This window comes from Brassica rapa, chromosome A04 (genome assembly GCF_000309985.2).
Source record: "Brassica rapa cultivar Chiifu-401-42 chromosome A04, CAAS_Brap_v3.01, whole genome shotgun sequence".
NCBI classification, from domain to species: Eukaryota; Viridiplantae; Streptophyta; class Magnoliopsida; order Brassicales; family Brassicaceae; genus Brassica; species Brassica rapa.
Genome location: NC_024798.2, coordinates 11,725,351 through 11,747,052, shown reverse-complemented (window position 1 = coordinate 11,747,052; position 21,702 = coordinate 11,725,351). Strand labels below are relative to the sequence as shown.

The window sequence follows — 21,702 nt, the reverse complement described above, 5'->3', positions numbered from 1 at the left end:
TGGTCACTTGGTCAGTAGATAAACCAAATGACAGATTGAAAAAATGAAATGTTTAGTTTATGAATAAATTAAACTATTTAAAACTTCTATTCAATTTTTTTTTTTGGACTAAAAGACTTTTATTCAAAGTTGATATTAAACTTCTCCGTATAGGAATAAATATTAATACAAAAGGCCCATGCATGGGACAAAAAGCTACTTATTCAAAACTCATGATTTTTCAAAACATTTTTAACAGTATTTTGAAAATTATGAGTTTTTTGGTATTATTTAGCTGCTTGTGTATGCATGGTGTAGATCACATTAAGAAATTTACGATCATATTTTTTTAATTTATCATCTTGATGAAAATGAAGAAAATTGAAAGATCAGATCGTCAATTTTTAATGTATTTATCGTGTATAAACAAGCAACTGTAACAAATGTATTCAATCAATGTTGTAAAAAGGATAGCCTCTAGCTAGTGAAAGTTGTAGAATATTCTACAAACTTGTATGGACAGTATTTGTATATCATTATAGTCTTATACACATAAAAACATAATAAGTTTGTCAGTGATGCCTTATAGCTAGAGATCCACGTGCAACAGTCTTTATCTATCCAAAAAGGAAAAGTATGGAGCGTTGATCTGTGCAAGAAACAAGTGAAAATAGTCATATAATGTTGTACTTTAGAAAATACACATTTATACATTTGATAAATAAAGAAATTATGAAAATGTAGTTATCCTTAAAGGAAAATAATAAAAATTGCTTTTACAAAAAAAAAGGTGAAATTTGTTAGAAATAATTAAATATATACGAGAAACTCTTTCGTTAAAACTAAAGAAATTACATCTCGTAGATAAGAAAAAAATCAAAATTCACAAAATGACTAAAATCTTATTTATTTTCCCTTCTTTCTTCATATTTCTCTCTAATCTCTTTCTTAAAAACTAATTTTAGTTTTTTTTTTTTATTTCACAAATAGCACCTTAGGGCATTTTCAACCCTACTGTAAAATCTTCTCCAACCCCACTCCATTTTGGAGTTAAAAATGGAGTAATGGCTAGGGTTACTCCATTTATGGAGTAATCTTACCCATTACTCCATTTTGGAGTTGAACTTTTTTTATTTATAAAATGATCCTTTGAATCTTTAATGTTTCTATTTTTTACTTAAATAATATTTAAAATGATACAATAACATGAAATTGCAGAAGATGAAAATGAGCGTGAACTTGATGCACCAATTGAACTTGAAAGAGAAGCTCCACCTCCAGATATTGAAATTGCAGAAGATGAAAATGTCCGATTTCAAAATTTTCTTGCTCGATTTAGGAATATCAAAAATAAAGAAGCTCATTTTTCATTACGAAATGCATTAGTTGATCATTTGTGGGAAAAATATTCTAATGCTCATTGTTGAACCTATATATATGTTGTCTTTTTTAATGATTTCTTGTACTTTTTAATAATAAATATTTAATTCAAATAATTTATATTTTAATTATTATCGTAAACATAAAATAATTGGGGTTAATTGGTAAATTTTTATAAGTATAAGATTTTATTTGCAATTATTAATAAAATAAAAATGAAATTATTTAAGAAATATTATTTTTGGAGTAGAAAATGGAGTAATACATTGGAGTAAAACCTTACTCCATTTTGGTGTTGCACCATTTTGAAATAAAAAATGGGGTAATACATTGGAGATGCTCTTAAAACTAATATACCAGCTTGCGTCATAAAGAGTTGTCATCATGCATACACCGGGAGATTTTGGAACTATCCACGTAAAACGTTTCTGTTTGCCACAAAAACTCTTGAATGTTTCTTTTTTCTCTTTTTGAAAAAAAGAACTCTTGAATGTTCGAGGTCAAGTGGATAAAAATTTATTAAGTTTAGTGAATAATATAAAGAGTGTGATTAGGAAATATGATATATTAAGTTTGTGACTATCACAACCTTTTACTGATCCAAAAGATTATTTCTATGTTTCACTAATAATTTACCAAACAAGTAAAATATGTTTTTTTTTACTCTACTAACTATTCAAAGAAAAATATATACACACTCAAATTTACTCTCAGTTTTGTTAGAATAATATTTTTTTGTCATCAACATAAACAGATTGCTAAAATTCTGAATAATATTTATTTTGTACTTTTTCAAATTTCTTGCTTAAAATATAAATGTCATTAACTGAATAATGATTGGTTGATTACCAGATTAATTTGGAATCCAGTTTGCTCGAAAGAAACTGATTTTCAAGTTTCAAACAAAAAAAGAATCTGATTTTCACAATTTTATTTTACTTCATTTTCCACCTTTAATTTTTACTTGAATTTACTTTAATACTATCAATCAGACTCTTACCCTTGTTTTAGTTAGAGTAAATTTGTTTGTGTATTTGATCATCAATGACAGTAACTTGAAGAAATAGAAAGAATTTTTTTCACCTAATTGGTAAATTTTCAGAGTAAATAAAAGTAATTAACTTTTCTCTTAATTATTAATTCTCAATGTGCCATACAGTTAAAGCCAAATATGTTCTTTCATTACTTCTTCAACATGCGTCAAAATCACATATCCTTGTAAAACATAGTTACAAAATAGGAGATTCATACACACAAACTGATAAAAAAATTTACGTTTAAATCGTAACAGATACGGTAATTTTACCTTTTGTTATATTATTTAAGTATATAAAAAACAAAGATTGTCTTATTTCTCCTTCTCTAGTGAGAAACGCATATGGCACCCACCCATCCACCCACTGTGACTCCCCACAACAAATAAAATTTTAAATAAATGTTATCATGTGTGTACAATACAAATATATATACATATAATGTGTATGTAGAGGTATGCATGTATGCTTCTATATGTGAAAGATCTATAAAGCTTTACAAAAGTGCTTCATCTAGGAGAAACGACAAAATACGCAGAGAAATCCAAACAAAAAGTGCTTCCTCTTGAAGATCCATCGAAAAGGTTCTTCTTCCGTTTTTTCTATTTCTCTTTCTTTCTCTGGGTGGTCCTGTTGATCATACAGAGAGGAAGACAAAGAGTTATCGATGGCTGAAGATGGAAACTTGCATATTGGTAATAGTAATTACAATAGAGAAGAAGAAGCAGATCCAGAGAATAACACTATGAACCAACCTCTCCTTAAGAGACATAGAACTCTTTCTTCAACTCCTCTTGCTTTGGTCGGTACCAAGGTTTCACACATCGAGAGCTTAGATTATGAGTATGTCTTCTTTACCTAGCAGAATCAGATTCTTAGTCTCATTCTCTTTCTATAAATCTTTGATATTTACTCTGTTTTCAGTTAAATTTTTATTTTTTTGACTAAAAGCTTTCATAAATTTTCATTTTTGCAAAATAAAAGAAATACTTAGGCTTTGAATGATGACCAAGAAACGAAAAGAAACGTTGAATTTCTTATCATTCCAAAAAAAAATCACCATTCAAAAAGAATAGTTTTTCCTTCTTGTTCCTCTTCATTCTATTTTGTGTAGAGAAATATAGAACAAAAGCATTTCTTGTTAAATTTGATAAGGAACAATCAGTCTTTTTCATTCTTGTAATTTTATTTCTATACGTTCTTTTCCTATTTGTTCCTCGTGTTCCCGTAAAGGTCACCGGTCGGAGCCTTATTCTTTTTTTTTTGTAACTGGGCTTAAAAATCTTTTCTATATAGTGTTGAGCTTTTTTCTCTGTTTTCAGATAATGTTTATTTAAGAAAAAAATTGGATATAAGGATTTAATCTCACTCTCTTTTCAAGTAATCTTTTTTTAGAATTTTTTGAATGGATTCTGGGTCTCAATCTCTTTCTATAAAGCGTTTGTCTCTATCTATTCTGATTTTTTAGAACATAAATTATATTTTTAAAAAATGGATAAATATTTTAGTGGTCGAGACATTTGAACTGTTGTAACACTTCAATATTTTCTCACATCTCAATTTTCCGCAAACAATCATCAGCAAATCTTGAAAAGAATCATGATAAGATTCTGATACCTTTTATTATAGTTGTCTGATAAGTCTTGGTATCTATCTTTTTGATAAAGTTTTTTTTATCTTCTTCTCTATTAAAAGATAACCTTCATTCAAATAAGAACATGGGGAACAAATTTCGGTGATAATTTTGTATAAAAAAACAAACAAACAAACAAAAATTTAAGCTATAATTTTGTGGTTTCTTCAGGATAAATGAGAACGATCTGTTCAAGCATGACTGGAGAAGCAGATCAAAGGCACAAGTGTTTCAATACATATTCGCAAAATGGACATTAGCTTGTCTTGTTGGTCTCTTAACTGGTCTCATCGCTACTCTCATCAACCTCGCCGTCGAAAACATCGCCGGTTACAAACTTCTCGCCGTTGGCTATTACATAGCGCAAGACAGGTATTGACTCACCAGTCAAATCTTGAAAACAAAACAGCCAAAGATCAAGAAACTGAGTTACCTTGTCTGACAAGTCTTGTGTTGAAATAGGTATTTGACAGGTCTGTTGATCTTTACGGGTGCAAATTTGGGTCTGACTTTGGTGGCGACAGTACTTGTTGTTGTCTTTGCTCCTACGGCGGCTGGTCCTGGGATTCCTGAGATTAAAGCTTATCTCAACGGCGTCGACACTCCCAATATGTTTGGTGCAACCACCATGATCGTTAAGGTTTGCTTCTTAGACCTTGTGGACGTTCATGAACCTTTTTTTTTTTGTTAACTCACCCAATTTTGGACTTAGATCGTTGGAAGTATTGGAGCAGTTGCAGCTGGACTTGATCTTGGCAAAGAAGGGCCTTTGGTTCACATTGGAAGCTGCATAGCTTCTTTGCTTGGCCAAGGTGGTCCAGACAACCATAGAATCAAATGGAGATGGCTTCGTTACTTCAACAACGATAGAGACCGTAGAGATCTTATTACATGTGGATCCGCCTCTGGAGTATGTGCGGCTTTCAGATCACCAGTAGGAGGAGTGCTCTTTGCTCTTGAGGAAGTCGCTACGTGGTGGAGAAGCGCTCTCTTGTGGAGGACCTTCTTCAGCACAGCCGTTGTTGTGGTTGTACTGAGAGCGTTCATTGAGATTTGCAATTCTGGTAAATGCGGGCTTTTCGGTAAAGGAGGACTCATTATGTTTGATGTGAGTCATGTTGAGGTTAGGTATCACGCAGTAGATATAATCCCTGTCACGTTGATCGGAGTCTTTGGTGGCATTCTTGGAAGCTTATACAACCATCTTCTTCATAAAGTTCTTCGTCTTTACAATCTCATCAACCAGTAAGTGCAGCTTTTAGAGCATTTCTAATAGTATTCTATTTTTCATTTTACAATAGAATTTAGAATAAAAATGCTCCATACTACTCTACTTTAAATTTTATAATAGAGTAAAAAATAAATTTACTCTATAAATAAAATAATTCATTTACTTTGTATTCATCACTATATTTTATTCTATAAAATAGAACATATTAGAGTATAACTCAATTTTGTTATATAATTACTCTATTTTAAAGAATAAAATAAATAAACCATTGGAGATGGTATGATCAATAACAATTTCAAAAACACCAAAAGTTTGACTTTACTTACTACTTTTGGTGCAGGAAGGGTAAGATTCACAAGGTGCTTCTGAGTCTTTCGGTGTCTCTATTCACTTCGGTGTGCTTGTACGGTCTTCCTTTCTTAGCGGAATGCAAGCCTTGCAACCCTTCGATAGACGAGGCATGTCCAACAAACGGAAGATCAGGGAACTTCAAGCAGTTCAACTGCCCCAACGGTTACTACAACGATCTAGCGACACTGTTTCTCACAACCAATGATGACGCAGTAAGAAACGTTTTCTCTTCAAACACTCCTAATGAGTTTGGTATGGTTTCCCTCTGGATATACTTTGGCCTCTACTGCATTTTGGGGCTTATCACATTCGGTATAGCAACACCTTCCGGTCTCTTTCTCCCGATCATCCTCATGGGTTCTGCTTACGGTCGGATGCTAGGCACTGTAATGGGATCTTACACAAAGATTGACCAAGGGCTTTACGCGGTACTCGGTGCAGCTTCACTCATGGCTGGTTCCATGAGGATGACAGTCTCGCTCTGTGTGATTTTCCTAGAGCTCACCAACAACCTTCTATTGTTACCCATCACAATGTTTGTGCTTCTCATTGCTAAAACAGTTGGAGACAGTTTCAATCTAAGTATCTACGAGATCATTCTCCATCTTAAGGGTTTACCTTTCTTGGAAGCGAATCCGGAGCCGTGGATGAGGAACCTCACTGTAGGTGAGCTTGTTGATGCTAAGCCTCCGGTTATAACGCTCCGCGGAGTAGAGAAAGTCGCGAATATAGTCGATGCGCTGAGGAACACAACACATAACGCATTCCCGGTGTTGGATGGAGAAGATGTAGATAATGGTGCTGGGACGGAGCTTCATGGGTTGATCTTGAGAGCACATCTTGTTAAAGTTCTGAAAAAGAGATGGTTCTTGAATGAGAAGAGAAGAACGGAAGAGTGGGAAGTTAGGGAGAAGTTCACACCGGTGGAGTTAGCTGAGAGAGAAGACAATTTTGATGATGTTGCAATCACAAGCTCAGAGATGCAAATGTACGTTGATCTTCATCCTTTGACCAACACAACACCTTACACTGTGGTGCAGAGTATGTCAGTGGCCAAGGCTTTGGTGCTTTTCCGATCAGTTGGACTCAGACATTTGCTGGTTGTCCCCAAGATTCAAGCTTCAGGAGTAAGTTCGCCACCTTTTTTTTTTACTATCTTGAATGTAACAATCTTTCAAGAACACTACTAAAACTTGTTTCATGTCTCTTTGCAGATGTCTCCTGTCATAGGGATCTTAACAAGGCAAGATCTAAGGGCTTATAACATTCTACAAGCGTTTCCTCACTTGGATAAACACAAAAGTGGAAAGCTGAGATGAAAGAAGCTAATCTAAGCAAAAGCAAAGAGGCTTCTTCACCTTTTGCTTTTGTGCCACTGATTGCATCAGCTTTGGATTTGTGTTTCATTCTCCCATTCTTGGTCATATTTTTTCTGTCCAGTTTTGCTTGCATTCTTTCTTCAATACCCCCCCCAAAAAAAAATATATACTGTTGTTTCGTAGATATGTATTTTCTATTTGTAAAGCTCTATATTTCTTTTTTACCAGATATTATAAGAATAAAAGCAATTTTTTAGAAAAATAATTACTTATCCCCAAAATCCTAAGAAGAGGATAAGCTTATACAAGAACAGAACTGAAATCAAACAAAATTCGGTACAATCTTACAACTTAGCAACTTCGAATCCTTAAGACGATACAGTCAAGTCGCGGGCAATGATATTTTTGAAAAAGATAAATATTGGTTTTATTTATTTTATAATTCTATGATTAATATATAGAAAAATATATAGAAGCAAATTCTTAACATTATTTTTGAATGGAATGCACATATCACATCTATATACTATTTTAGTGTATAAGTAAATTCTACCATCAAAGGCTTTCAAAGATTGCATTTAGTAAGATGTGGATCAGACCAATCAAACAATAATTTTGAAACGTTCTGATAAGAATTTTGTTAGTTTACACTCAAGCAATTTTGTTACTTTACACTGCAAGCAATGATGGACTCTCTTACTTGTTTGTAATTTTGTTAGTATCTAAATTCAGAGAATTTTGTGTTTATTTATCAGTAGATGCAGGAAGAAGAAAAATGGTTGCTTTCAGTGATGGTTGTAATGTAAATGTATTCTAACAACATTACTTGTAGTGTAAAGTTGTTTATTTGGTGTAACAAAAAAGTACATAAATCGGTACATACATTGATTTCCTTTTTTTGACAACCATTAACTTTAATTACTTACTCCTAACTTATGAAGGCTTTATTTCTTACCTACCCTAAATCATATGTAATATATGTATATATATATAATATATTAGTGAATATAAAATTAAATATAAAATTACAACAAATAAAAATAAATAAAATAGATTTGAAACATGTTTATATTATCATTTTTAATTTTTTTTATAAAATTCATTTAAAGATTATAGAGTTTTTATCATTTGCAAACAGATTTTTTTTTTTTGAATAAAATGTTAAATTCGATTCAAAAGAAAATATACTTGTTTACAGCATTAGCTACTTTGTTTATAACTTTTTGAGCAACATATGATTTTAAAAAAAAATTAAGACTCCACTGATACGATCCATGCCTTTTGCAAACAGATTACTTTGTAAGTATATGATCACCAGAAAACTTCGTTTCACCTTTGGTTTCAATTGTCAACTACTTCATGTCAACAACCATAGCAGAAACAATTTATTTTGTTAAGCTTCTTAGACCATCATTATCGCGGTATCAAGAGGAGGGTTTTAAGCTAATTTCGGTTTTAAAATAAATAAAAAATAGAGAATTAAAGAGAATACGTAGCTTAATGTGGAGCGGAAGAGACGGGGTTTCAAGGGCACGTGTCACTCAATCACAATCTCTCTCTCTCACAACCGTCTCGTCTTCTCTCTTTCTCTCTTGGCGACACCGAAGGCGAAAGAATGATTTCTCGACGACGATGATCTCTCCGACTCGTCGACGGCATCAGCCGGAATCTCTATCGGTGGAATCGTCGCCTCTCTCTCTGTGGTCGACGAATCTCCGTCTCCACCGGTCTCCTCGACGATTCCGCCTCTCTCTCTTTATCGGTCTCCCTCTCGATCTCCTCGACGATTCCGCCTCCCTCTCGATCTCCTCGACGACTCTGCGTATCCCTCGCTCTCCACGACGGCTCACTCCACCTTTCTCTCCGGCCTGTGGCTATCATCCACGAAATCAAACCGAAATCAAAAGCTAAGTTTTTCCCCTTATACGTCTGAATCATTCATTTTTTTATTGATTCGTTTGTTGTGATGCATGCGTGTGTTGTGTTTGTTTATGTCTGATGATTAAACTCGGTTATGTATCTGTCTTTGTTTGTTAATCATTCGATGGTTTATGTCTCTGTCTTTGTAATTATTCATGCGTCTGAGTTGTTGCTCTTGTGTTTGTTTGTGTCTCAATATATCAATCGAGACTGTTGGATAGTTTATGTCTACTGATTCAAGAGATGATGTTTCAGTATTTGTTTCTTAATCTTTCTTGTGTTTTAATCGTTCTAGTGTTGATTTGCGTTTCCTTTTCAGAAGAGACATGAAGTTTCTTCAAAGAAGACGTCTGTGGTTTGGACGGATGTAGACGCAATGGCTTTTTGAGGTTAGTTATTTGATTGCCTTAACTCTGAATTGATTGCGAATCTGAATTAGAAATTAGGTAGATAGCAGGTAGTTAGAAAGGAAATGAGTTAGATAAATCTCTGACCGATAGTGTGATAAATGAGGTAGATAGCAATGAATGTTAGCTAAATTTGAAGTGTGATTAAAGAGTTAGCTAAATGTCACCTCCAATGTGGTTGTGGGTGTGATCAAAGCGTTAAACGCTTTCTCTCTTCTATTAAACAGGGTCGTTCTTCTCTCTTTCTCTATCAAACACGCTTTCTCTCTTTTATTAAACACCATCCATCTTTCATCTATCTTCTTAGAAAAATTCTGATATGGATTCCCATCCGTATATGAATTTAAATTTTGTTGATCTTCTTCAAACTCAACAAGATTCTGGCGTTGGTTCGGAATCCTCACCTATTCCTTTATTTGGGACGCAAGCAACCGAAGGTTCAAACTTCGAACCAGACAGTCCTGTGGAGAGTAAAGCAAGACGCACGTGGACTCCAACAGATGACAATGTCCTCATCAGCTCATGGTTGAACACCAGTAAAGACCCTATCATTGGGAATGAGCAACGGAATGATGCTTTCTGGAAGAGGATAGCAGCCTACTACTCGGCTAGTCCTAAAATTGCTGACTGCGACAGAAGAGGGGCATCACAGTGTAAGAATAGGTGGCACAAAATCAACGAAGCAGTGGGGAAGTTTTGTGGAGCTTTTGAAGCAGCGACTCGTTCTAAAACCAGTGGGCAAAACGAGACTGATGTTCTCAAACATGCCCACGAAATCTTCTTCAACAACTACAAAAAGAAGTTCATATTAGAACATGCTTGGAAAGAGCTAAGACATGACCAGAAGTGGTGTGATCTATCTTCGCCTTGCTCTCAAGGAGATTCCAAAAGGAAGAAGCTTGATAACGGTTCATAGTCAGGGTGCTCTGTAGCTGATGAAGCAGGGATTCGACCCCCTGGTGTTAAGGCTGCAAAAGCCCGTGGGAAGAAACCAATTGTTGAGGGAAAAGACGTTGGTGAGCTTCAGGTAATGTTGGTTAAGAAGGAGAAGATGTCCAAGATGAAGCTTCTGGACAAGCTCATGGCTAAACAAGAACCTCTAGATGATGATGAAATAGCTCTGAAGAAGAAGTTAATTAAGGAATTGTTGCTGTCTAATTAGGTGTTCTTGTTGTTTGGTTAATTATGTTTGGTTCTCGGATTTGAAAGCTCTGTTAAAGAGCTTCAGTTTTAACTTTAATTATCGGATTTGAAAGCTCTGTGAAGAGCTTTATTTTTCACTTTATCTGTAATTGTTCTCCTGTTCTTGATGATATAAAATATTTAAGTTGTTCTTGTGTTGTTCATGATATATCTTGTTTCTTTGTCTTGTAGAGAAGTCACGGAGTCCACAGAGATGCTTGGACTGAAGGGAGTCACGGAGTCCACAGAGAGATGTCATGTACCATGTCTTGTAGTGTGCTGGGTCTGTAACGAGTCACGGACCATGTGTTTGTATGTGTCAGTATGTGTTTGTATGTGTCTTGTATGTGTCACAGAGTCCATGTTTTTGTTTGTGTTTGTATGTGTTTGTATGTGTCGATGTCTTGTAGTCACGGACTGTATTTTTGTAGTCACGGACTTTTACCAAACTCATCTTCTATTTATAACATCAATCTCATCTTCTATTTATATCAACCTTCTCTCTCGAAACATATACAACGAACTCTTCTTCTCTGCTTTACAACAACAAACACTTCTTCTCTTCTTTACAACAACAAACTCTTCTTCTCTTCTTAACAACAACAAACTCTTCTTACCATATTTATATTTTTTCCCCTTATTATAAACACCAAAACCATCTTTATAAAAACTTTATATGGCTTCTTCTTCTCATGATGATGATGCGTTTGATGATGCATTTGATGATGTTTTTGATGATGTCTATGATCAATATTTTGATCAAGCATTTGAGAATTTGACCATTCGTCGTGATCAAGAAGAACGAAGAAAGAAAAGAAAAAAACGAGCGTATATCGAAAGACATCGTGAGGAAGGGCATATTCGTTTATGGAATGATTATTTTAGTTATACTCCAACGTATCCTGAAAATTTCTTCCGACGACGTTTTAGAATGAACAAGTCATTGTTTATGCGTATTGTTGACCGTCTCTCCAACGAAGTTCAATACTTTCAACAAACGCGAGATGGTCTCGGAAGGAGCAGTCTCTCTCCCCTTCAAAAGTGTACTGCAGCGATTCGTGTCTTGGCATATGGGTCTGCGGCTGATGCGGTCGACGAATACCTCCGGCTCGGTGAAACAACAACTCGGTTATGCGTGGAAAATTTCGTCGAAGGGATTATATATTTGTTTGCCGGTGAGTACCTCAGAAGACCGACACCGGCTGATCTTCAACGTCTACTTCATGTTGGAGAGTATCGAGGATTTCCCGGAATGATTGAAAGCATCGATTGTATGCACTGGGAGTGGAAGAATTGTCCCACCGCTTGGAAAGGGCAATATTCTCGTGGTTCGGGTAAACCAACAATTGTTTTGGAGGCGGTTGCTTCATACGATCTCTGGATATGGCACGCGTTTTTTGGACCTCCAGGTACGTTAAACGATATCAATGTTCTTGATCGCTCGCCTGTTTTTGATGACATTATAAACGGTGAAGCTCCTCCAGTCACTTTCTCTGTCAATGGAAGAGAGTATCATATGGCTTACTATCTCACCGATGGGATCTATCCAAATTGGGCGACTTTTATCCAATCAATTCCACAACCACAAGGGCCGAAAGCTGTTTTATTTGCTCAAAATCAGGAAGCTGTCCGAAAAGATGTCGAGCGTGCATTTGGAGTCTTGCAAGCTCGCTTCGCCATTGTCAAAAATCCAGCGCTGTTTTGGGACAAAGCCAAAATTGGGAAGATTATGAGAGCGTGTATCATACTACATAATATGATTGTAGAAAATGAAAGAGATGGATACAGTCTATTTAATGTTGCGGAGTTCCAACAAGTAGAAGACAACGGAACTTCACAAGTCGATCTCGGTTTTTCACAGGAAATGCCTACAAATATCGCCAATATGATGCATTCTCGACAAAGAATTCGTGATGAACCAACGCATCACCAACTAAAAGCTGATTTGGTTGAACATGTATGGCATAAATTCGGATCTGATGAAGACGACAACTGATGAAGCTTCGTTCCAATAATTCTCCTTTATTTTACTAATCTTTTTTTATATTTTATTTTAATTCTATATTTAAAATGTTATGTATAATAATTTTATTAATAAATTTTAAGTTGCCTAAAATAATGTTTTTTTTTTAAACCCTAAAATTAGAACCTTGCAATGGACACACATATTTGAAGATCTCTTATTTAGGTTTCTTAATGTCACTTTTCCAACTTAATAATATTTAAAAATTAATTAGCACCCCTAAGTGGGTATCAAGGATAATGGTGCTCTTAGGCTCATAATTTAAGCCCGGTTTTTTCAATTTTTTTTACCAAATCCTAATATAAACTCATTTATAAACAACAAATTTAAAAATTGTTCTTAAAACTTCGAATTCTATTAGCCGTTTGACTGACAGAAAAAAAACAATTTAGAGAAAAGTTTTTTAGAACTGAAAGAAGATTGGCAATGGGTGAATCTGCAGTTCTGTTTCATTCATATTCATTCGCAGCTCCTCTTTCACGTCATGAATCTCATGAGGTTACCTTCTTTCCTCTCCTTTTTTATTATTATTTGAGATTATAGTTTGTTGGGTTCCACAGGATAATACGATCCATGCGCTTAGCCAATCAGTCTCCTTTGGAAGATTCACGACAGAGAGTCTTGAATGGGGGAAGTGGTCAAGTTTCTCGCACAAGAAGTATGTTGATGAAGCAGAGAAATACTCTCAGCCTGGATCTGTTGCTCAGAAGAAAGCTGTCTTTGACGCATTACAAGAGAATAGCCGAAGCTAAGAAAGCAAAACAACAAGTACAACCGGAAAGTGTTGCGGTGTTGCTAAACACTTTGGAGACATTGACTAAGGATGAAGTTAAGGAAGAAGAGGAAGAGAGGGGTGAAAAAGAGTTAGTCTTGTGTGGTGAAGAGTTGGTTTCGAGTATTGAGAAAGATGAAGAAGAACCCAAAAGGACTAGTGCACTAGAAGACGTTGTGGAAGCTAAAACCGTGATCGAAGATGATTTACAGGCTGTTATTGAAGTGCTTGATGGTCTAGAAGAGAAGGAGAATCACACTGAGGATGAGAGCTCTTCTGTTGAAGAAGAGAGAAAATCTGTCACCAAGAACTCATCGTTGTTTAGATCAGAAGCTCCGGACAAAGCAATGGAGCTTGTTGTCACTCGTAAAACAAGGTACATAAAAGCAGCTGTAGTAATATAAACTTGATTTATGATATTTCACACACCTGTAACTTTACAACATTTTAGTACATATATAATCTAAAGGTTTCCTAGAAACAAAGGTTTCTCAGAACAAAACCCACGTAATATTACAGATGTCCAAAACTAGTCACTTGCTTTTCACATGCAAGTCATACCAAAATAGATTACGTAATCACTTGACCACCTTGCCACATCTTTGACTAAGGCACTTTCCAACAAATCTCCTCCTTGCCTTAGTTCCTGGAAACACCTAGTTTGTTTCTCAGATATTCAAACCTTGCTTTTGGTAAAGCTTTGGTGAATACATCAGCGATTTGATCATTTGTTTTGCAGTACACCAACTTTATCTCTCCATTCTTCTGTTCTTCTCTTAGATGATACAGCTTGATATTGAAATGCTTGGTTTTGCCATGGAAGACAGAATCCTTTGAGATAACAATAGCAGCTTGATTATCAACAAAAATCTCTGTTGGTTCCTTTTGCTCCATATGTAGATCAGCAAGTAGTTTTCTGATCCAAACTGCTTGATTTACCGAGGCATTTGCTGCAACATACTCTGCTTCTGCAGTACTTTGAGCTACAACATCCTGTTTCTTTGAACACCATGAAAACATTCCTGATCCAAAAGTGAAACAGAAACCTGTTGTGCTTCTCATATCATCAATAGATCCAGCCCAATCACTATCAGAAAATCCAGCAAGCTTGGGACTGTGAGAACATGTATACTTGATGCCATACTCTGTTGTTCCTCTAACATATCTCAAGATTCTCTTTGCAGCTTGAAAATGTAATTCACTGGCACAATGCATAAACCTTGAGAGAGAACTTACAGAAAACATTATGTCAGGTCTGGTGGATGTGAGATACATCAAGCAACCAATCAAGCTTCTGTATTTATTTTCATCTATCTTTTCAGCTCCATCCTCTTTGCTTAATTTCTCCTTTTGATTCATTGGTGTGTCTGTGCTCTTGCAATCTTCCATCTGAAACTTCTTAAGAATCTCTTTTGCATATTTTCTTTGATGTATAATAATCCCATCACTTCTTTGCTGCACTTCCATTCCCAGAAAATAAGACATCAAACTGAGATCTGTCATCTCAAATGCTTTGAGTATTTCAGACTTGAAAGCACCCACTACCATCTCGTCACTCCCTGTCACAAGCAGGTCATCAACATAAATGGAAACCACAAGTAAATTACTACTTGTTTCTTTGATATAAAATGTAGCTTCACTTTGACTTTTGACAAATCCCATCTTTTGAAGATGATCATCAATTCTTGTGTACCATACTCTTGGAGCCTGTCTAAGACCATACAAAGCTTTTTTCAACAAGTAGACTTTCTCCTCCTGTTCCTTTACTCTAAACCCATCAGGCTGTTCTACATAGATTTCTTCTTCAAGATAGCCATTTAGAAAGGCTGATTTGACATCTAAGTGAAATACTTTCCAAGTATTTTGAGAAGCCAACGCAATCATCATTCGTATCGTGTCTAACCGTGCCACTGGAGCAAAGGTTTCTGAAAAATCCACTCCATATACTTGGCTATAGCCCTTCGCCACCAATCTGGCTTTGTGCTTGTTTATAGATCCATCAGCATTGAGTTTAGTCCTATAAACCCATTTAACCCCTACTATCTTTCTGTCTGATGGTCTGTCCACTAGCTGCCAAGTATCATTTTTATCAATCATTCTAAGCTCTTCATTCATTGCTTCAACCCACTTGTGATCCTTTTCAGCATCCTCATATTCACCAGGTTCAAAGACAGCAATATTGCAATGATCATAGATGTCAGACAGTAATCGTGTACCTCTCACTGGAATATCGTCGATGTTATCTCCAGTGTCTTGTAGAATCCTAGGCACATGTTCTGAATCAGATTGCTCCCAACTCCATTGTTTATCTTCCATAAAAGTCACATCTCTGCTTACCAAAAGCTTTTCATGTTGAGGATGAAAAATTCTGTAAGCTTTACAAGAATCACTATAACCAACAAACACCCCAGGTTCTGCCTTCTTGTCAAGCTTATCTCGCTTCACATATGGAACATGAGTAAAACAAAGACAACCAAACGTCTTCAGATTAAACATGTTAGGCTTGTACCCATACCAGACTTCGTATGGTGTCTTTTTATCCAAAGCTCTTGTTGGTAACCTATTGAGTAAGAATACTGCAGTGTTTGCAGCTTCTGCCCACAAATTCTTTGGAAGCTCTTTTTCATGCAACATGCATCTTGTCATCTCCATAATGCTTCGATTTTTTCTCTCACTTACACCATTTTGTTCAGGGGTGTATGGGGCTGTAAACTGATGCTCAATACCGGATTCTTCACAAAACTTTCCAAAAGTTTTATTTGTGTATTCAGTCCCATTGTCAGACCTCAAAATCTGCAACTTGCAACCACTTTGATTTTCCACCCAAGCCTTGTATTTCCAGAATATGTTAGCTACCTCACTCTTGAATTTAATGAAGTAAGTCCAACAAAACCTGCTGTAATCATCTATGAACACAATATAATACTTACTACCATTCAAGGATGGTGTGCTCATAGGACCTCCAACATCTGTGTGTACTAGTTGCAGCTTTTTTGTAGCTCTCCAAGTTGCTTGAGGAAATGGTTTTCTTGTGCTTTTTCCATATTGACAAGCTGTACAATCTCCTAACTCACTTTCCAACAATGGAATTCCTTTTACCATGTTATTTTTCTGCATATAAAGAATTCCACCATGATGAAAGTGACCAAGCCGTTTATGCCATAAACTTGCATTACTGATTGTGCTTGTGTATGCCATATGGTCTTCCTCCATAAGGTTTAGATGAAAGCTTTTCGCTCTCATTTTAATTCTGAACAAGTCACATCCTTTAGCATCTTGTATCAAACACCATTTGTCTTGAAAAATGACTTTGAAACCTTTCTCTAGCAACTGTCCAACACTTAGTAGATTCTGATTGATCTGAGGCACATAAAGAACATCTTGAATATACTTCACACCTGTTACGCATTCGATGGCCACCGTTCCTTGCCCTTTAACGGAAAGAAATTCACCATTTCCAATTCTTACTTTAGAAGTAATAGATGTATCTAATACCTTGAACAGTTCCTCATCGTTGGTCATATGGTTTGTACAACCACTGTCAATCAACCAAGAATCATTTGAGAAGTTAGCTGCTACAAAGCTCGTCGCGACGAACAATTTTTCTTCCTTTTCTTCTTCGATCATAGCATTTGCTTCATCCTTTTGTTGTGTCTTGCAAACTCGCTCCACATGGCCAAGTTTACCACACTTTCTGCATTTAATGTCTGGTCTCCACCAACACTTTCTTTCTTCATGACCTGTCTTCTTGCAGTGAGGACAGGTTTTATTACTAGAAAGTTTGTACATACGTTTATCTGAAACTCCCTTTGCTTGAAAAGCCTCTTGAGTTTCATTATTTGTTTGAAAAGCTCCTTCCATTGATCCTTCTTCTCGCATTGATCGTCTTTGCTCTTGAGCTTGCATTGCATTTACCAATTCTGCTAAAGAGATATTGGATAAATCTTTGGTTTCTTCTAGTGCAGAGATTTTAGATTCATATCTTTCAGGTATGGATACCAAAATCTTCTCCACAATTCTTTCATCTGAGAAGTCCTTGCCAAGCAGTCTCACCTTGTTGACAATACTTAGTAGTTTATTTGAATATTCTCTTATGGTCTCTGTCTCTTTCATTTTTTGAATCTCAAACTCCCGAATCAGATTAAGTATCTGCATATTCTTGGTTCTTTCATTTCCTTGATACTCCTTTTTGAGATATTCCCATATGCTTTTTGCTGATCCCAAGTTCATTACTCTTGTAAATATGGTGCCTGATAGTGCAGAGAATAAACATGCCTTGGCTTTAGACTTCCTTGTCTTCTTTTCTTTGTGATTTCTAAGCTGGCCTAGCGTGGGATTTTCAGGCAGGGGAGACACTTCATAATCTTCTTCTATAGCCTCCCAGAGATCAAGAGCTTCAAGATGAACCGTCATCCTAACTGCCCAAGCTTGATAATTTTCACCGTCGAATACAGGTGGTGTGCTGAAGAAATTTACTTCTGTTTCCATCACAGATCCCTTAAGAAAAGAGCTCTGATACCACTTTGTAGTAATATAAACTTGATTTATGATATTTCACACACCTGTAACTTTACAACATTTTAGTACATATATAATCTAAAAGTTTCCTAGAAACAAAGGTTTCTCAGAACAAAACCCACGTAATATTACAGATGTCCAAAACTAGTCACTTGCTTTTCACATGCAAGTCATACCAAAATAGATTACGTAATCACTTGACCACCTTGCCACATCTTTGACTAAGGCACTTTCCAACAGCAGCTTTTGATTGTTGTTTTTTTTTACTAATAAACTTTTGTCCTCTGTCTGATTAGTTTTATGATGTTACCCTTGCAGCGACAATTTGATGAAGAACAAGGAAAAACCAGTTCGTCAAAAATTCAGTTTATTGAAGTAAGACGGATTTGATTTCTCTTCTTGAGTCAGTTTGCATTTGAGTTTGATGTTCGTGTCCTAATTGTAAAAACTCTTTAAATTTTTGTGATGTAGGTTTTTGATGGGAAACAACACTAAGAGTCTTAGTCTAAGACTCAACGTCAGAACTCCAAGGTAAGATTCCGATATTAACAACGAGAATATTTCTCATTGCTATTAGGAATGTAAAGACTGATATAGCTGTGTTTTTCCTTACAGAGAAAGAGAGATAAGAAACCAAACAAACCATTTCTATGTCTTTGCTTCAACCCTGATGTGGTCAGGGAAACAAAAGGGCCAACCAAAACTAAGAAGGGGAATATCTGAGAATAAACGATAGATTCTGTGTTGGCTAAAACGCTTTTAGAAAGATCTGTCCTCGGATTCAGAGTATGGTAGCAAAAGAGAATCTTTTGAGTGCACAGTGGCAAAACACAAAACTGGAACACCCAGAAGAAAAAAGGCTTCGTTTTCTTGTATTGTGTATCTTCAATGAAATAATTTGGTTTCTTTTACAATCTTATTCTCATTTTGATATGCTATTATGCTTGCTTGTGTTGTTGTTATATTGTAGATCTTCAATGAAATACCTTGGTTTCTTTTACAATCTTACAAAACCAATAACTTGGTTTCTTTTACAACCTGATGGTAGGAACCTCTCTTTTGATTTGGTATGGATTGTGTCTGTTCAGTATAAAGATATAAACTCTGCAGAATTATTTAGTTTTGTAATCACTATAAACAGACAAACCTACTCCACATCTAAACAGACATACCTACTTTACATAACTTATCATTATAGTTCTTTATTTAAGAATCAAATCACATCTTGTATGGAGTACATACCAATAGAGCTAAGAAACATCTTATGTTACTTTTGGCCCAAAAAATAAATATATCATATGTCCCTGAAACACATGCTTTATTTGCTTTTTATTCAGGGCCGGCACTGATGTCCATCCACCACCCCCACATCACAAAAACTCATCCTTTCATTATCATGAGAACCATATTCTCCTTTATCATCATCATCATCATCATCATCACCACTTTGTTTCTGTATATTCACAAGTTATTCTACAACGCTTCATTTGCATTCTCTAGCCTCTGCTTCATCAGATTCATAATCATAACCATAATACTTCGAATATATGATAATATATGTATATAATTATAATGTATATATCTAATTATCACGGACAAGAAAGATTCTCACAAACTTATTTGATAGAAATAAATTATATTTAATGAAATAGGTTTGGACAATTTTCAAAGAAAAAGTTTTCTCGATCTTACAAGAAACTCAAAATTGACCGTTGTAGTATGCATTCGGTTTTTTCTTTTAACATTGTGATAAACTACAAACACTGTAGTTACTTAACAATACAACAAAGGCTTTACTTTCTGTACAAAAGGAAAAGCTGTGGAACTAAGAAGGGTTTTGTTTCCCCGACTTTAATTCTAAATAGATTCATGAGAAGGATCTATGAGAGGCTCGTTCGATTCCTCAAGACATTTTGAGGGTTTCTTCGGAGGGTACAACACATAGTGTTGAAACATGAAAATAAGATCGAAAAATATCGTGACCTGCAGAAAGATATGTTTGGTCAGTTATAAGAAAGAAAAAAACAGAGAAAGGAAGACTAAGAGGCTCTGGATTTTTCTTACGAGTGAGAGAAGAGTCTTCCCAATGTTCCCATAGAAATTCACCCAAGAACCTAAAAAAAACGAACAAAAGAAGATAGTGAGTGTTAGTTTATGCGCAGCAAACAAATTAAAGCAAATGGTGAAAAAGAGATTTGTTACCTTGGTCAATCGATTGAACAACCATTTGGAGATAATTAGAGACTCCTCCAGTAAAATCGAGAAGAATATTCTCAATGCTCCACCCGACTGTGCTCTTCCTAGTAAAGTTCATCTTCGCCTGTGAAGAGACAGATAAATGAATCCATAGTTAACACAGTTTCAAAAGTAATTGTGAAAAAAAAACTAACTAAGCTTCAGAATCGTTTCTCACCTGTGGAATGTACTTGACGCATGTCATGCATACCTGAATCGAGCTATATAACAATGAACATTATCATCAAAAGGTATATCCACAAATATTTACATCTTTATTGTTAGTTTATTTATTACTAGAGTTGCTCTTATGAATGAAAGGTATCCATTACAGATTTAAAAAAAAACAAGGAGTTATCGTTTCCTCTAATAAACGAATAGGAGAATGTTTTTTTGTTAGTTTTTTCTCGAAACATCTTAATAGGATAACTCGCTAGTCAAATGCTTACTTGAAGAGGGTAATGAGCCAGAGCCAAGAATGTGTAGGCAAAGCAATGAAGAAACAAGTAGCTCCAAATCCCCAGACAAGGATGACAAGACCTGTAGCACATCTTGATACTTTTTGAGTTCCGCGCTGACAATATTAAGTCACTTAGAAAACCATCATAAGATTAAAGAGAGAGAAAAAAAAAGAACAGCCCATATATATAAAAGGAGAAGACTACTCACTTCGTAGATACAGATCTGGAAGAGGGTAAAAGCTGTCATACAGACAGCATGGATTGAGAATGCAACATCATTTGCAGCCACAGGTATCATCTGGAGAAAATGATTTAAGTTAAACAAAAATCTGATAGGGAAGGAATAAAAAGCAGAGAGAAGGAGAGAGATACTACCTCTTTGTCTCCATAAAGGTCAAAGTACTGTTTCTGAATAAAGGGGCTAAAGTAGAGGCAGACGTTGTAGATCATATACGACGAGTGCTTTGTGAAATTCAAAAGAGCAAAGTCGAAGTTCAATCCAACAACACTTCAAAAACACCGAACACATACAAAATCAAATTTCCGACACAAAGCCCATAAAGAAAGAAAGAATAAAGATGAGATGAGATTACCTTTTCCTTTTGAAATTCAAAAGGAGCTGAGGGTAGAAGCTAATGGACCACGAAGCAAACGTGATCCATCCGACGATCTCGTACAAGATTTCTAGGGGGATCGAATTCCACGAAGCCATATTTGTCTCCGTCTGATTCGATCAAAATCTTTTGACGACTTTTTTCTTCTTTGGAGGAGATTGGACGAGAGCCGCTTAATAAAGCTTAAAAACAACAGAAGCAATATGATGATGTCGTGTCATGACGGCCTTGGAGACTTTTACGCTGCTTAAAAGATTCCACTATCTGAACCTAACGGTTAAACATGGGTATATTCGTATTTTGGGAAGGCTCACCCACCGACCATTTTTCTTTATCATCAGTTTTTATGTTCAAATAAAGAAATCGATGGGGACCTCCCAACACCCACGTTTTTTAATTATTTAACTTAGATAAAATATTGTGTTAAACTTATCTTTTTAGTTTTATTATATTTTTATAGGTTTGAGCAGGAGCGAAGCCAGATATATTATTCTATGGATGCATTATTGATAAAAAGAAAAACAAAAGAGAGTTAAACTTAATAAACTTAGGTGCATAATATGGTTTTTACCATTTTACCTAACAAATTTTAATGGTTTTAAGAATAAAAATTTGAATCTTATTATTTGTATGGGTGCACCTA

General features: G+C 35.4%; 4 protein-coding genes and 1 pseudogene across 4 annotated transcripts; 4 read left to right on the top strand and 1 right to left on the bottom strand.

Moving 5' to 3' along the window:
- Positions 1-1,759: 1,759 nt before the first annotated feature.
- On the top strand, positions 1,760-7,158 carry LOC103864237 (chloride channel protein CLC-a). The gene is made up of 6 exons (XM_009141994.3): positions 1,760-3,236; positions 4,198-4,398; positions 4,489-4,666; positions 4,739-5,271; positions 5,598-6,735; positions 6,823-7,158. The coding sequence occupies exons 1-6, from the start codon at positions 3,061-3,063 to the stop codon at positions 6,925-6,927; spliced, it is 2,331 nt and encodes a 776-aa protein (XP_009140242.1). The 5' UTR covers positions 1,760-3,060; the 3' UTR covers positions 6,928-7,158.
- Positions 7,159-7,433: 275 nt separating this feature from the next.
- LOC103864236 lies at positions 7,434-19,687 on the top strand (annotated as a pseudogene).
- LOC117133351 (glutathione S-transferase T3-like) lies at positions 9,574-10,416 on the top strand. The gene is made up of 2 exons (XM_033289358.1): positions 9,574-10,105; positions 10,199-10,416. The coding sequence occupies exons 1-2, from the start codon at positions 9,574-9,576 to the stop codon at positions 10,414-10,416; spliced, it is 750 nt and encodes a 249-aa protein (XP_033145249.1).
- LOC103864415 lies at positions 11,113-12,432 on the top strand. The gene is made up of 2 exons (XM_033289357.1): positions 11,113-11,707; positions 11,846-12,432. The coding sequence occupies exons 1-2, from the start codon at positions 11,113-11,115 to the stop codon at positions 12,430-12,432; spliced, it is 1,182 nt and encodes a 393-aa protein (XP_033145248.1).
- Positions 19,387-21,389, bottom strand: LOC103864235 (cystinosin homolog). Its single transcript, XM_009141993.3, has 8 exons — positions 21,039-21,389; positions 20,821-20,953; positions 20,654-20,743; positions 20,434-20,558; positions 20,163-20,205; positions 19,952-20,069; positions 19,814-19,863; positions 19,387-19,732 (listed from the first exon to the last, which is right to left on the bottom strand). The coding sequence occupies exons 1-8, from the start codon at positions 21,155-21,157 to the stop codon at positions 19,607-19,609; spliced, it is 804 nt and encodes a 267-aa protein (XP_009140241.1). The 5' UTR covers positions 21,158-21,389; the 3' UTR covers positions 19,387-19,606.
- Positions 21,390-21,702: the final 313 nt, after the last annotated feature.

Bases quoted from the DNA above. Each gene is read 5' to 3' on its own strand.
- LOC103864237 (XM_009141994.3), top strand. From the start codon at position 3,061: ATGGCTGAAGATGGAAACTTGCATATTGGTAATAGTAATTACAATAGA. The intron at 3,237-4,197 runs GTATGTCTTCTT...TGGTTTCTTCAG, and splicing joins ATCGAGAGCTTAGATTATGA to GATAAATGAGAACGATCTGT. The intron at 6,736-6,822 runs GTAAGTTCGCCA...GTCTCTTTGCAG, and splicing joins CCAAGATTCAAGCTTCAGGA to ATGTCTCCTGTCATAGGGAT.
- LOC103864235 (XM_009141993.3), bottom strand. From the start codon at position 21,157: ATGGCTTCGTGGAATTCGATCCCCCTAGAAATCTTGTACGAGATCGTC. The intron at 19,864-19,951 runs GTAACAAATCTC...CGTTTTTTTTAG, and splicing joins TGTTCAATCGATTGACCAAG to GTTCTTGGGTGAATTTCTAT. The intron at 19,733-19,813 runs GTAAGAAAAATC...ATCTTTCTGCAG, and splicing joins GGAAGACTCTTCTCTCACTC to GTCACGATATTTTTCGATCT.
- LOC117133351 (XM_033289358.1), top strand. From the start codon at position 9,574: ATGGATTCCCATCCGTATATGAATTTAAATTTTGTTGATCTTCTTCAA. The intron at 10,106-10,198 runs GTGATCTATCTT...CTGATGAAGCAG, and splicing joins AAGACATGACCAGAAGTGGT to GGATTCGACCCCCTGGTGTT.
- LOC103864415 (XM_033289357.1), top strand. From the start codon at position 11,113: ATGGCTTCTTCTTCTCATGATGATGATGCGTTTGATGATGCATTTGAT. The intron at 11,708-11,845 runs GTATGCACTGGG...TTGGACCTCCAG, and splicing joins AATGATTGAAAGCATCGATT to GTACGTTAAACGATATCAAT.